The following is a 14949-nucleotide window of genomic DNA, read 5'->3' as shown; positions in this document are numbered from 1 at the left end:
AAGTTCCTGACTTGAGTTCCTTACGATGATAGACTATTCTTTGGGATTGTAAGACAGAGAAACCCTTCCTCACATAAGCTGCTTTTTGACTGGATATTGTATCACAGCAAAAGAAATAAAATCAGGACATCCGCCTAGAAACTTTTATTTTCTTAATCCTATCTGTTTGAGCTCTGTGCAGTGGTCACTGGAAGTTGTTTATGGAAAGATGTCTACATTCTCTTCTCTCCTTGTATCTTTTTTTTTTCTTTTGGTTTTTCTAGATAGGGTTTCTCTGTATTGCTTTGGAGCCTGTCCTGGAACTAGCTCTTGTAGACCAAGCTGGTCTCGAACTCACAGAGATCTGCCTGCTTCTGCCTCCCAAGTGCTGGGGTTAAAGCGTGGACCACCACTGTCTGACATCTCCTTGTACTTTTTCTCTCTTCTCTCTTGTGGGCTCTGCTGGGAGCACTGGCTTCCTCTTCAACTTTCTATACTAATTTAAATTTCATTCTCTTTGTGGTGCAAAGTTCTTTCATTATATTATCATCGTAATGCAGTTTCAGGAGGAAGAAAAGACAAATATGTATGCCTTCTTTACAATCTTTACCAACTGCTTTTAATTTTTAAAAGATTTCTTTATTTTATTTTTATTTTTTTGAGACAGGGTCTCACTGTGTAGCTCTGGCTATCCTGGAACTCACTATGAACACCAGCCTGGCCTAGAATTCACAGATCCACCTGCCTCTGCCTCCCAAATTCTGGGATAAAAAGCATGTGCTGCTACTTCTGACTACAGAATTATTTTTATTTTTCAGATACGTGTGTGTGTGTGTGTGTGTGTGTGTGTGTGTGTGTGTATTCGAGTATGCCTGAGGCCTGAGTGCTGAGTGAAGGTTCCTTCAGAGACCAGAAGAGGGTATAAGATTCTCCTGGAGCTGGAATTACTGGCAATTGTGAGCCACCCTATGTGGGTGCTGGGAATTGAACTCAGTTTCTTTGCAAGAGCACCAAGAGCTCTTAATCACTGAACCTCTCTCCAGCCTCATACCTTAATATTTTATTTGTAATTTATATGCATCTTTTAAAATGAGAGTGTCCTGTAGACTTTGCTTTTTCTTTTCTTTGTCTTTCTTTCTTTTTGTTTTATTTTGTTTTTTGAGATAGCATTGCTCTGTGCAGTCCTGGCTGGCTTGAAACTTGCTCTGTAGACCAGGCTGGTCTTGAATTTACAGAGATCTAATGGGGGATGTCCTTCTGTATGCTGTGAATATATGTTTCTCTTATTGGTTGGTGAATAAAGCTTTTTCGACCAACGAACAGGCAGGATGTCACCAGGAAGGAAGTATAGGCGGGGCTACCATACTAGGAGAATTCTGGGAAGAGGAACGAGAAAAGTGAGTCATGAGGAGATGCCATGTAGCTACCGGGAAGTTAAGATACTCACCCGAGGGCTCCAAGATGACCAAAACAAGACTAAATAGTGAGCGTGCCAAAAAAGGCCTCGGCCATGTGCAGCTAATTTGCTGCACAAACTGCACCCAGGGTGTGCCCAAGGACAAGGCCATTAAGAAGTTTGTCTTTCGGGACATTGTAGAGGCCGCTAATGTCAGGGACATATCTGAAGCAAGTGTCTTCGACGCTTATGTGCTTCCCAAACTCTATGTCAAGCTGCATTTCTGTGTGAGCTGTGCTATTCTTAGTAAAGTAGTTAGGAATCTATCTCGTGAAGCCTGGGAGGACCGAACACACCCATCACGATTTAGACCTGCTGGTGCTGCACTATGACCCCCACCAAAGCCCATGCAGAGATGGCTTCATGAAGACAGAAGAAAAAACACCTTTACAAAATAAAATGGGACTTAACTTAAAAAAAAAAGACACTCACCTGAGCATTCTCCTAGGAGCCAAGACCACCTAGAGATGCGTAGATGAATAGAAATTGGTTAATAATTAAGAGAGAACTAAGCAATAAGAAGCCCGAGCCATCGGTCAAACACTTTATAATTAATATAAGCCTCTGTGTGTTTATTTGGGACTAAATGGCTGCAGGAACAGGTGGGACAGAAACTTCTCTCTACAGAGAGCTGCACCACCACTGCCTGGCACACATTGTTTAACTTTAAAAATAACCACTAAATATAACTTCTGAAATGAAATTAAAAGATCCTAAGGAAAAGATTCCTAGGTCAAATTCTGGAGATTTTTAATTCACTGAGTTTGAGAAGCCAATACATAAATAAAATTTTTAAACATTTCCTGGGAAAAGGATGTGGCTTAGTGGTAGATTTACATAAGTTTTGGGTTTAATCCCCCTGCACCAAAAGTTAAGCAATTAGTCAATCAGTAAATGAGTACATAAATGCTGACCCACTAACTGAGTTTGAAAGTCATTGGTATAGTATAAATATTATAGAGACAATCTTTTGTGAAGTCATGAAAATATTTGCCTATAACCCTTTAGGGACATGAAAATTAATGGAGGAAGGTAGGACAGAGAACATACAGTTCTTTTAACTTTTCTTCTCCTCTTTCCTTCCTCCCTCCGTTTCTCTTCCCTTGACTTCTGTTTTCCAGATGAAATTTTTAAAATTTAACTTAATTTTATGCGTATGGGCACTTTCCTTACTTCTGTGTACCACATACATGCCTGGGGCCCACAGAGGCACGGAGAACTCTTCAGAACCCCTGGAACTTGAGCTACAGACAGTTGTGAGTCATTATATTGGTGTTGGGAATTGAACCCCAGTCCACAGCAACAGTAGCCAGTGCTTTTAACTGCTGAGCGATCTTTCCAGTCCCTTGAGGTAGGATCTGGCTCTGTAGCTTCAGCTAGCCTGGTACTCACTATATGACCTCAGACTGGCTATGCAACCAGAGGTTATCTTGAACTCCTGATACTCCTGCTTCCATCTCACAAGTGCTGGGATTAGGTTTTCTCTGGCCTCTGCAGGCACTGCGTGTGCACATGGCACACAGACATGTGTGCAGGCAAAACACCCATACACGTAAAACAGAAATAAAAAAATGAATAAAATATCAAAAAATATGAAAGGTTGTGTGTCAATCCTTACATTAAATGTATGTATATACTTGATGTGTATATATATATATATATTCATTAGCAAAAACTGCCTCATGTTTCATAAAACAATATAATAAAATTAGAGGGTATTTCAGGTTTGATTTGTTTTTTAATTTTATGGTATGACATTGTGAAGGCTAAAACATTACCAGTCTTGAAAAGTAACATATATATTATACTTTATGTATATAAAGTAATACATATAATATTATAAAGTAATATGTATAATATTACATATACATAATCTAGGTTCCACAAATTAGAAAAAACATGTAATATCTGAGGCTAGGTTGTTTCATTTAATATGATGATCCCCAGTTTCATCCATCTTACCAAAATGACATAATTTTGTTCTTCATTATGGCTGAATGAAATTGTTTGGGCCTCACACTTGGACAAGAAGCACTTAACCCCCTGAGCTACTTCTCTAGCCCCTTATGATCTGCATTCTGAAGATGTCTTTGGCTTTACCATCAGACATTCCCGTTGGTTTTCAACCATGCTCAGTTACTTCATTTGTTTGATTGTTGTCTGTTGGTTTCAGCCTGGAATTCCTGATTTACTGCTTCCAACTCTCAAATTCTGGGTGGCATTATAGGCATGTACCACCAAACCCTGTTTCTTATTATATTATTGCCCTTTCATACTTAACCTTAAATTTTATCTGTTAATAACTTGTAGTAGATAGTGGAGTTGAGACACAGACTCACTATATAGTCCTGGCTAATCTGGAGCTTACTATATGAACTAGCTGGAACTCTTTCTGCCTCTGTCCCTCAAATTCTGGTATTATAAGTCTAGGCATCAAGCTCCTCTCAACTCTCTCCCTGACACTAATTCTCATTCTCTCTGTCTCTCTGTCTCTCCGGTTCTCTCCCTCCCTCCCTCCCTCCCTCCCTCCCTCCCTCCCTCCCTCCCTCCCTCCCTCCCTCCCTCCCTCCCTCCCTCCCTCCCTCTCTCCCTCTCCCCCTGGTTTTTCAAGACAGGGTTTCTCTGTATTGTTTTGGAGCCTGTCCTGCAACTCGCTCTGTAGACCAGGCTGGCCTAGAACTCACAGAGATCCATCTGCCTCTGCCTCCCAAGTGCTGGGATCAAAGGTGTGCGCCACAAACACCCAGCTCTTAATTTACTCAAGGACTCCATCTTAGCTGGGGATTTTCCTTAGAGAAGTCTAATGTGACTTCAGTCAAAGCCTTCAGACAGGATGCCAAAGGAGTGGACAAAACCCCGAGAAGGAAAGAAATCTGAGTACTCATTCCCCAACATTAAGAGACTATAGAGAGCCCGGTGTAGGAAACCAGAAGGAACCACCACTAAGGTGAATGGGAAAGCAAGCAAGCGCTGCACTCTAGATGTGAATGTCTCAAGTGGCTAGTAAGAGATTGAGGAAGCTACACCACCTAGGTGAGAAAGAACCCTCTTCAGCTGCATTTCCACCTATCACCACTAGGGGACTCACAGGATCAAGTGCCCTGGTTAACCTGGGCAAGAACTTGGAGGGGAAGTTAGAGGCAAAGAGGCAAATTTAGTCTAGTTCTGGCCTTCAGGCTGCCTGCCCACTGTGTTACCCTGCTTCCTCCGTCTTTTACTACAGGGTCAAGAAAAAGACCCTCCTGGTACTCTTGGTGAGAAATGGTCAGTGGCTCGACAGGCTGTAGGCAAGTCTGGGGAGAATGCCCAAAAGAAAGGGAGACGGGTCCAGTACAGTTAAGCCACTTCTTTCTCCTGGCCGCGTAGCTCCTCCATCGCAGGCCTGAGAGGTGAGCCTAGGACCCTGTCTCCAGCCTGCTCAACCACCTACTCTCCACTCTATTTCCACCAGCTAAGGGTAGGACGTTCCCTGCAGAGTTTGAGCTTTTGGGCAGCTTCAGCCTTAGCTGAAGGGTTTGGGAAGGCAAGGGTATGGTGGAGTGTGGGGAATGGAGGAGATGAACCAGGGCCCCTGCCTTCATTCTTCCTTCCTTCCTTCCTTCCTTCCTTCCTTCCTTCCTTCCTTCCTTCCTCCCTCCCTCCCTCCCTCCCTCCCTCCCTCCCTCCCTCCCTCCCTCCCTCCCTCCCTCTCTCTCTCTCTCTCTCTCTCTCTCTCTCTCTCTCTCTCTTTCTTTCTACATTTGTGTATTTATTTAGTGGTTTAGTGGTGTGTGTGTGTGTTTAGGTCAGAGCACTTTCACTAGTGTGCATGTGTTCCATGACACATGTGGAATTCAGAAGACAACTTGCCAGTCAATCCTTTCCTTCCACCATGTAGGTCCAGGGTATCAGACTTGGGTTGTTAGGCTTGATGTCAAACACCATTACCTACTGAACCATCTTGCCAGTCCCAGTACCCTCAGGAGATTATTAAAATGCCAAAATGTATACTGGCACACACCTGTAATCCCAATATTTAAGAGTCAGAGGCAGTAAGATCACTGTGAGTTTGAGGCCAGTTTAGGTTACATAGTGAAGAACTACATATCTAGACCCTTATCAAAAGTAAATAAATAACTAAAATGCTGAAAGATAAGTCACATGAATAGTATAGAACAGAGAACCCCAGGGAACACGTACCTGAACAGAGCAGGACTAAATTTGGGAGTTGTGGTAGTTTGAATGAGAATGGCCCCCGCTGGTTCATGTGTTTGACTATGTAGTAAGGAGTTGGTGGACCTGTTTGGGAAGGACCAAGAGGTGTGGCCTTGTTGAAGGAGGTGTCACTGGGGGGTGGGCCTTGAGGTACTTCCCCATACACTACTGCCTTTGGCTTTCAGATCAAGATGTGAGCCATCAGCTGTTCCTGCCACTATGCCTTTACACTGCCACCATGCACTCTGCCTTCTGAAGCTGTAATCTCAATTAAATGCTTCCTTTTACAAGTTACATTGGTCCTAGTGTTTTGTCATAGCAATAGAAAAAAAAACTAATACAGCATCTGTGTCCTGAAGACTGGGAGGGGAGTGAATTTATCCAGCTAGTGAGACTACCAGTGATGGACTTCCTCCCTGAGGAGAGAGGAAATGGACTATGTTACTTATGGTGCAGTAGGAGTGCTGAGGGATAATGGAAAAGCCACATTGTGATGGTAATACAGATTGCAAGAGTGTATTGAGAGACTGGTTAGGGATTAATTTGTGAAAGGGGTTGGCCTTGAACCTGCTATGTAGCCCAAAATGACCTTGAACTAAAGTTACAGGCGTGCTAGCAATCTGGTCTATGAAAACCTTGGGATTGAATTCAGGCCTTCATACAAGCAGTCCTCCAACTGAGCTACATCCCTTTCCCTAACTGAGGGATGTCTAGAGCTAGGAGAGAAAGGTCCACCACAGTTAAAGTTCCCCCTCCGAGGGTAGAGCACACCTGAGGGAGTGCTCTGTTTCCTCTAAAAGAGTGACTGTAAGAATTTTAGAAAGGGGGGCTGGAGAGATGGCTCAGCGGTTAAGAGCACTGACTGTTCTTCCAGAGGTCCTGAGTTCAATTCCCGGGAACCACATGGTGGTTCACAACCACCTTGAATGAGATCTGGTGCCCTCCGCTGGCATGCAGGCAGAAGACTGTATACACAATAAATAAATAAATAAAAATTAACAACAACAAAAAAAGAATTTTAGAAAGTATGCTTGTGATGATCTCATGGGAAATGAGAACAGAGGAAGAAATGCCAGATCCACTATTGCGCTAAAAGTTATGTTTTAAGAAAACAAGCATAAGATTGTATTCATTATAAGCAGCTAACCACAACAGTGGAAGAAACAGTAAAGTAATAATGCCCCACATCTATAGTCGTAACTTCAAGTGAACAGAGAGCCCCACTTCTGGTGGCAGAGTAGGGTAGGAGGGGAAGCCTGTGAGGACTGGCAGGTTAGGAGTGTTCCATTAGAGAGGACTAGGAATATTCTTCCTACTGGAATAGGCTGTTGCCTTCCTTTGAGGGCTAAGGCTGTGATAAGATGTCCAAAGATGCCCCAGCACAGCATCTCAAACCTATCTGGAAACAGCTAACACAAGGGGGCCCTGCGACTCCACACACAGCAACAGTAGCCCTGGAGGTCCTGCACCTAGTCTGAGGTCAGGATTTTTGCATTTCTTGTGGCTTGTCCACTGCCTTCTATAAGAGGATCACCATTGTTGGCTTCATATGCTAGACCTCTGCTCTCCAAGCCGCTTGGTCTTAGTCTTGTTCTGGTCTGTGCTGTCTTTTTGGATCCTGTGATGGATCAATCCTAAGAGAAAGGGCAAGACTACTATGAAGTAAGTGGGAACCCTTAGAACTCAAAATCAAGGAAGGTTCTTGATTTCAGGTCAAGTGAGAAGCCTGTTTTAAATAACTCTACTCATTCATAAAAGCTACTAGAAACTGACAATGGTAAGATGGAAGCTTCACCCCTGCACCATAGTATGGATTTCATCTTGATCTGGTTGTATTTGTGTGTGTGTGTACATGCTTATGTATGTATTTATGCATGGGGTTGTGCATATACATATGTGCACATGCCTATGGGGGTCAGGGATCAATATCAGTCACCTTCTACAATCACTTTCCAACCTCATTTTATTGTTTTGTTTTTTGTTTGTATAGTGGTTTGAATATGAATGCCCCTCCCCACATAGACTCATATATTTGATTGCTTGGCTAATAGAGGTGGCACTATTAGGAGGTGTGGCTTTGTTGGAGGAAGTGTGTCACTGTATGGGCAGGCTTTGAGGTCTCTGATGCTCAAGCTAGGCCTAGTGTCATTTTTACTTCTGTTGCCTGTCTGAAGATCAAAATGTAGACTCTCAGCTCCTTCTCCAGCACCAAGTCTGACTGCATGCTACCATTTTTCCCAGCATGATGATAATGGACTAAACCTCTGAAACTGTAATCCAGCTTCAATTAAATATTTTCTTTTATAAGAGTTGCGGTACTGGGGGCTGGAGAGATGGCTCAGTGGTTAAGAGCACTGGTTGCTCTTCCAGAGGTTCTGAGTTCAATTCCCAGCAACCACATGGTAGCTCACAATCATCTATAATGAGATCTGGTGCCCGTTTCTCACATAAAATTGTATATGCAGATAGAACACTCATATACATTAAATAAATAAATCTTAAAAAAAGAGTTGTGGTAGTCATGGTGTCTTTTCACAGTAATAGAAACTTAAACTAAGACTGTTTTTGTTTTGTTTTGCTTGAGATAGGGTATCACTCTGTAGTCTTAGTTGGCCTAGAACTCTATGTAGACCAGACTAACCTGGATGTCATAGAGATCTACTTATCTCTGCTTCTCCAGTGCTAGGTTTAAAGGTGTCTGCCACCATGTTTGGCTTCCAACCTTATATTTTGAGATTGGGTCTCCTGTTTAGTCTGAAGCTCAGTGATTAGGCTAGATCAGCTGTCCAACAAACCCCAGGGGTCCTTCTGTCTCCATCTCCCTAGCATTGAAATTACAGGTGTACAACATTGTCCCCAGCATTTCATGTAGGTGCTGGGGACTCAGCTCAAGTCCTCATGCTTACACAGCAAGCTCTTAACCAGCTGAGACATCTCTCCAGCCCCTGTTCTTTTGTTTTTAAAACTCTGTCATAGGCCTCTGATTTGGAGGATGCCCTAAACCTTCAGCACTAGAACCTGTAAGAAATTCTAGAATAGATTCCTGTTATGGGGAGTGTTGTCATCCTGGGCTCTGAAAAACTCTTGGGAAAAGCAAGAGAGAGTTGAATGAATGGCTTCACAGAGGATGGGGAAGGAGGACATACATAGAAGAGGGTGAACAAGGAAGAAGAGGGGATAGCCAGTCAGAAGCAGTTAGTTATACGAGCTGGGTTATAGTTTGTTGTTTATACTGAGGTGATGATGATCTTCTCTGGGCGACCAGTTCTTTCCTGAGGTTGCTTCTGCTATTTTGCCTTCCAGCTGCTTCCAGCTGGAAGCATTTGGATCTAGACACTTGAAGCCTATTCCAAGATTCAAGTCCCAGAAATAGGAAGCCAGAAAGAAGGAACCTGCAGTGACTTGGTCATTTGGAGAACTATGGTTGTCTTGCTCTGGGTTGGATGTTGAAAGGAAGTCCTGTGAGCCCTACTTGAGCTGACAGATTGGAGTGGTGACCCTTGCCAAAACTCCAAGGATGTAAACATGAAAATGTAAACAACTCCAGGCTGAGCTTGGAGGTCAGGGCCAAGTTATGGCTAAGTGTCATAGTGATTCTCTAGAAAATGCCCAGACAGTGCCTTGGGCTCTGGCATTGCCAAGTCTTGATTTTTCATCCTTATAGAAGCAAATAAAACAAATAGATTTTGAGTACTGAGACTTTTTAAGATGGGCTACTTCCAGGTAGGGATGTAGCTCAATAGTAGAGTGCTTGCTCAGCGTGCACAAAACCCTAGATTTGCTCTCCAGCTCTGCATAAAACTGGGCATGTTGGCGCCGGGCGGTGGTGGCGCACGCCTTTAATCCCAGCACTCGGGAGGCAGAGGCAGGCGGATCTCTGTGAGTTCGAGGCCGGGCTGGACCGATAGCCTCCAAAACAATACAGAGAAACCCTGTCTCGTAAAAACCAAAACAACAACAACAACAACAACAACAAAAAACTGGGCATGTTGGCACATGCCTGTGATCTTAGCACTCAGGAAGTAAATGCAGGAGGATCAGAAATTAGCAGTCATCTTTGGCTACATAGTAAGTTTGAGGCCAGCATGGGTTATATGAGGCCCTGTCTCAAAAAAAAAAAAAAAAAAAAAAAAAACAGCCAACCAACCAAACAGACAAACAAAGGTGGGATGCTTAGGTGTTCTAAAGAGACAGAAACATCTTTATAACCTTCGCTTTAAAGCTAGGTAAAGGAACCCATTTTTAAAGTGAATTTAAATAGATAAGGAAGGTATTTGTCCTTTTGAAGGACATATGATGCCAAGAGAAGCTATTTCTCAGTTTCAGTATTAACTCATAATACGCCTTGGTGTGTTACCCTTCTGTTATCGTAAGAAACATGTGAGACACTTACAAAGAGAAAAAGTTTGGCAGGTGTGTTGGTGTATGTAGTTGGGAGGCTGACGCAGGAGGACTGGGAGTTTGAGGCCAGCCTGGGATATATGGTTAATTTTGGCTTATAGTCTTGGAGGTTTATGTCCATAGTCAATTGGACCATTGCCTTTGAGCCCTGGTGTACGGCATATCATGGTGGTAAGTGCATGGAGGAAATCCCATTATCATTTTCACAGCCTTGCCTCCCACATGATCTATCTCAAAAGTTTTCATCACCTCTCAATAGTGCCAAGGTAGGGGCTAAACCTTTGATATAGGGACATTTCTAGGACATTCAAGCTCTCAAAGAAAGTAGTTGAGAAAAGTAACAAGAGTGGTTTCATAGTATGGAATGACATTTAATTTGCCCATTTAACCATCAGTGGAAATTGCTTTTGGCAATTGTGAACCATGTTGTGAATATGAATATATAGGCATTGATTTGAGACTCTATCTTAAATTCTTTGGGGGAATAACTCAGAAGTGGAATTGCTGGATTCTATGGTAATCCTATTTCCATTGTTTGGAAACTTTCCCCCTCAAAATACAAACCTACTACTTTCATCTCATTGGCTACACTGGGTCACATGCTCACTTCTAGCTGCAAGGGAGTCTGAGAAAAAACATTTTTAGCTAGGTATAGAACCCTTTTTTTCTTTCCTCCTCCCCCTCCTCTTTTTCTTCAAATCTCATGTAGTCCAGGAGGGGAATCAAACTTGCTATCTATAATAGGATGTCCTTGAATTTCTGATCCTTATCACCTACCAGTGCTGGAATTTGTTTGGTTTGGTTTTTTGAAACAGGGTTTTTCTGTGTAGCTTTGGATCCTGTCCTGACAATTGCTCTGTAGACTATGCTGGCCTTGAACTCACATACATCCTCCTGCCTCTGCCTCCCACACTAAAGGTGTGTGCCACCACTGCCTGGTCTGGCATTTGTTTTTTATCTAATGCAGGGGATTAAACTCAAGATTCTATGTACAGTAATCAAGTACTGTGTCAATTTAGCTACATCCACAAGCCTGACTTAGAACTGTACTCTGTTCTAAGGAAGAAGAGGAGAATAAATCTTAGGTGGCAATTAGCAGCCTAAGGACAAATAGGAACAGAGGAACAGTTGCTAGTTGAAGAGGAACACTGTAGGAGAATTTATATTTTAGAAAAACCTCTGGCAAATGAGAATTGATAAGTAAAGTCAGGAGAATCAGTGAAGAGACCCCACAGCAATCCAGTGAGGAATACTGGGGACCCAGAAGAGTGTGAGCAGGGAATAAGGTATGAAGAGGAGGGACAGATTTTTGGAGATGTTTGGGGACATCCTATAATGTCTGTCTGGGTTTTGGCTGTAAGGAGGTAAAAACAGTGTAGATTGCGTCCTGGTTTGGGTCTCAGGTCCTTCTTGGTTATAGAAGGAATGAGGACAGGTTTCAAGGACAGGTGATAGCTTTTGTATTGTTAAGTCTGGGAAGCCTGCAGGCTGTATAGGTAGAAATTTTTGGGAAGGACTGTGTGTCTCAATCTGGGTCTTTCAGGATTGGTTTGTGACTTCCTTGGGAACTTAGAGGCAAAACTGGAAATTTTTTTGAATCACCTGTTTCTGTGCTTGTCTTAGTTACCTTTATATTGTGGTGAAGAGACACCATAGTCAAGGCAATGCATAAAAGAAAGCATGTAATTTGGGGTTCATGGTTCCAGAGGGTAGTAGAGTCCATGACTGTCATTGTACCGTGCATTCTTTCCCGCCTGCTGCCTGGGTCCTGCCGCTGTCTCAGCCTCCAAATAACACACGAGACACTATATTAATTATGAAGCTGTTGGCTGTTTGCTATGGTTTCTTAACAGCCAGCTCTGACTTAATTATTAAACCATAATTACTAATATATATTTTTATAAGGTCTTATCTTACCTAGAATGCCAGACTTGTGCCCTCTCCTCCTGGGATCACTCTATTCTTGACTACATTTCCCCCGAATCCTCCTTGACTCCTAGTCCCACCTATCTTGCTTCCCTATTGGCCAACAGTGCTTTATTTATCCAACCAATAGGACAACATATACACAGAAGGACTTCCCCATCGGTCGTGGAGGAAAGTATGGCAGCAGGGAGGCATGTACTGGAGTAGTAGTTAAGAGCTTACATCTGATTCACAAGCAGGAGGGAGGGAGGGAGGGAGGGAGAGAGAGAGAGAGAGAGAGAACTGGAATAACTTTTGAAACCTCAAAGCCCACTTCCAGTGATACACCTCCTTCAACAAGACATACCTCCCAGTCCTTCCCAATTTCACCAATTGGGCACCAAACATGCAAACATATGATCAGTGGGGCCAGTCTTGTTCAAACCACCACAGTGCTGGCCCAGGAAACAGAGGCAGGGAGTGGGAGGACCCTTGTCCAGACAGAATGTGTGGAGAACACCCTCTATCCTGAATGCCTCTGCTTGAAGTGGGACTCTGTCAGAAACACCCCCAGTGTCAACCTCCCAGTAATACCAAGTCAAAATCTTCTGAACTAAGAAACTCTTGTGGGCTAGAATGGTCACCCTAGCTTTCTATGTCTGTGGCCAACTGATTGAATCTCAGCTGAATGGTCCTGTAGACGCACCATCTATGCCTTGTTCAAGCTGTCTCCCTTCCCTGGGGATGCCAGAGCCCCTTGAATGGAGACAAATGCTCATCATTTCCTTCGATCTTTGATGGTGCTCTTGAGCAAGGGTGAGAAAAGCCTCCTCAGTACAAAGTGCTCCTTCTCCACCTATCATGGCTGAGTTGGGAAGCTCATGGGCCAGCTAGCCTGGTGCACACAGCAGAAAAACAAAGACATCTTGTCTTAAGCGAGGTGAAAGTGAGGGACCGATACCCAAAGACATCCTCTGGCCTCCACATGAGAGCTGTGGTACATGGGCAGGAATATGCACACACATCCTTTGAAATGCCAAACTTGTATTCAGAAGCATAGATACAGCTATGTTTGACCTCAGCACATAAACTCCAAGACATAGAATAATTTTGGCTCTTCCCTTAATAGGTGGGTGTCCTCAGATAAGTTACTATAACATCTCTTTGTGTCTGAATCTCCTTATCTGTAAAAAAGAGAATAACAGCATTCACTTCGCTGAATTTTGAAGATTAAATGAGATAAATTGTGAAGAGCTTAAAATAGTAGCAGACACAAGCAGAGACTCACATAGATTCATGCATATTTCTGAAGCTCTCTCTGATAGCTGCTGTCACTTGGTGGTAAGTCTGGCAGTGCAAGGTTAGAGTCTCTTCATGCCTCAAGTCTCAATTTTTTTTTCATCTGCAAAATAAATAATATCTACCTGGTGGGGCCCTTGGAAAGATCTATAGAGGCCAGCAGGGAAAGCTTTCTGCGTAGACTTGAGTCCTCACAAGACCCTCTACGCTGCTGCTGTTTCCTGTCTGTATGACGGACAGATCCAAGCACAGGTGTAGTGATGTTGGCTCAAACGCCCCTCTGCCCTGTTCTTGCAGCAGGCTGAAGTCTTTTAAGGACTTGGTCCGAGGGGGTGGGAGTGGATAGGGACTTGGGGGCCAGCCAGGCTTACTCTTCCCTTTGAAACCTGGACTGGCCAACAGCTGGCATGGGGCTGGGAGGGGGGCAGGGTTGGTCTGGTGTCCGTGGGTGTAAGAAAAAAGAGGAAAACCATCTCAGTGGAAATCGCCCTGCGGTTGGCTCAGGCGCCCACAACACTGTATTTATAGAGAGCTCCCAGCAACTCTAGAATTCTTCACTGTCGAGTTAACCCTTTCCCAGCCGCGGTGCTAGTCTGGGGAGAAATCCAGGACTGAGATGGGACAGCTGGATTGCAACAGGGCTTGGAGCCAGCAGCTTGGAGGATGGGAGTGGTCAGTGGCCAGTCACCTGTCCTCTCTCACCGAAAAAGAAACTTTGGCTCTTGAAAGTGTGAGGATCTGTGTAGGGGGATGGGCGGTGAGTAGTTCAACACCTCCCCCTTCTTGGAGTACGGGGTCTCCCCCCCCCAAGGTCGAGCCGGGGTCCGGGGCGGGGGCGGGTCCAGGCCCCGGGCCCTGCCCAGCAGGCGGGCTCAGACCTCGCAGTCGTATCTCCGCCGCGGGGCCAATTCAGGCTCTGGGGCGCACCCGGGTGGCCTTTCCGGACCCGCAGCTTCCTCCTCCGACTGTCCCGCCCCTTGCACTCCTGTCCCCCGGCCCCGCGGCGGTAGTGGCGACTGGGCTGCGCCCAGCCGCGTCCCCGAGTCCAGGGAGTCGGCGCCGTGCGGTGAGTGCTTGCGTGGCGTGGAGCGGGGCGGCGCGGGCTGGGGCTGCCTTTGTGTGCAGCCGCGCCTGGACCGCGCGCGCTCAGGCGCCGGGTGCATGGAGCTGGGAGCCCGCGGCCCTTTCCCACAAGGCACCAGCACCCTGATCTGAGGACACCGCTAGGGCTCTAGGGCCCGGAGGAGCTAAGAGCACCCCTGCCTGGCCGCTCCCTCCTTGGGGTTGGGATTTGTGGGAACTGAAGACTCCCCAAGTCTGGGACTTGTGGAGTCCAAGACTGGGTGGGTGACTGATTATTCGGGCCCTGGGTATGGAGTGGGCATGAAGGCAGGTAGGTCACTGGGTTGGTTTATGGTCTGGGAGCTTAAGGAAGCTGCTAGCCAAGGCTGGGAGGGAAGCATTCCCCGGACTTCAAGAGGAGGAAAACACCATGAATGCCAACTCTGAGAAGGGAAGCTGCGGGGGAGGGGAGCACGAGGTTAGGTGGTCCCCTGTGCTTGGTTCTGAAGGGTGAAGGTGTAGTTAGTTGGCTGTCGGACTTCTACAAGCTGCAGAAGAACAGGAGGGAACAGGCTCTGGCAACAGCTTTAAAGGTGCCCCCAAAATGGAATGAGGGAAAGTTGGGGATGTGTTAGCTAAATGGAGATGGTTGG

The 14949-nt window shown here is 45.0% G+C and overlaps 2 protein-coding genes across 2 annotated transcripts in view; both read left to right on the top strand.

The window, feature by feature from the left end:
- Positions 1-1440: 1440 nt before the first annotated feature.
- Positions 1441-1767, top strand: LOC101823008 (40S ribosomal protein S26-like). Its single transcript, XM_013112886.1, has one exon. It carries the CDS (start codon positions 1441-1443, stop codon positions 1765-1767), a length of 327 nt encoding a protein of 108 aa, XP_012968340.1.
- Positions 1768-13755: 11988 nt separating this feature from the next.
- Positions 13756-14949, top strand: part of Cd276 (CD276 molecule) — a 31704-nt gene continuing 30510 nt past the window's right edge. Inside the window, 1 exon segment of the mRNA XM_021226874.2 lies at positions 13756-13991. Within this exon segment, the coding sequence (XP_021082533.1) occupies positions 13851-13991 (141 nt within the window). The 5' untranslated portion in view covers positions 13756-13850.

Source organism: Mesocricetus auratus, unplaced genomic scaffold (genome assembly GCF_017639785.1).
Source record: "Mesocricetus auratus isolate SY011 unplaced genomic scaffold, BCM_Maur_2.0 Super-Scaffold_100022, whole genome shotgun sequence".
In the NCBI taxonomy this organism is placed as follows: Eukaryota; Metazoa; Chordata; class Mammalia; order Rodentia; family Cricetidae; genus Mesocricetus; species Mesocricetus auratus.
This window is presented reverse-complemented; position numbering and strand designations above follow the sequence as displayed.

Bases quoted from the DNA above. Each gene is read 5' to 3' on its own strand.
- LOC101823008 (XM_013112886.1), top strand. From the start codon at position 1,441: ATGACCAAAACAAGACTAAATAGTGAGCGTGCCAAAAAAGGCCTCGGC.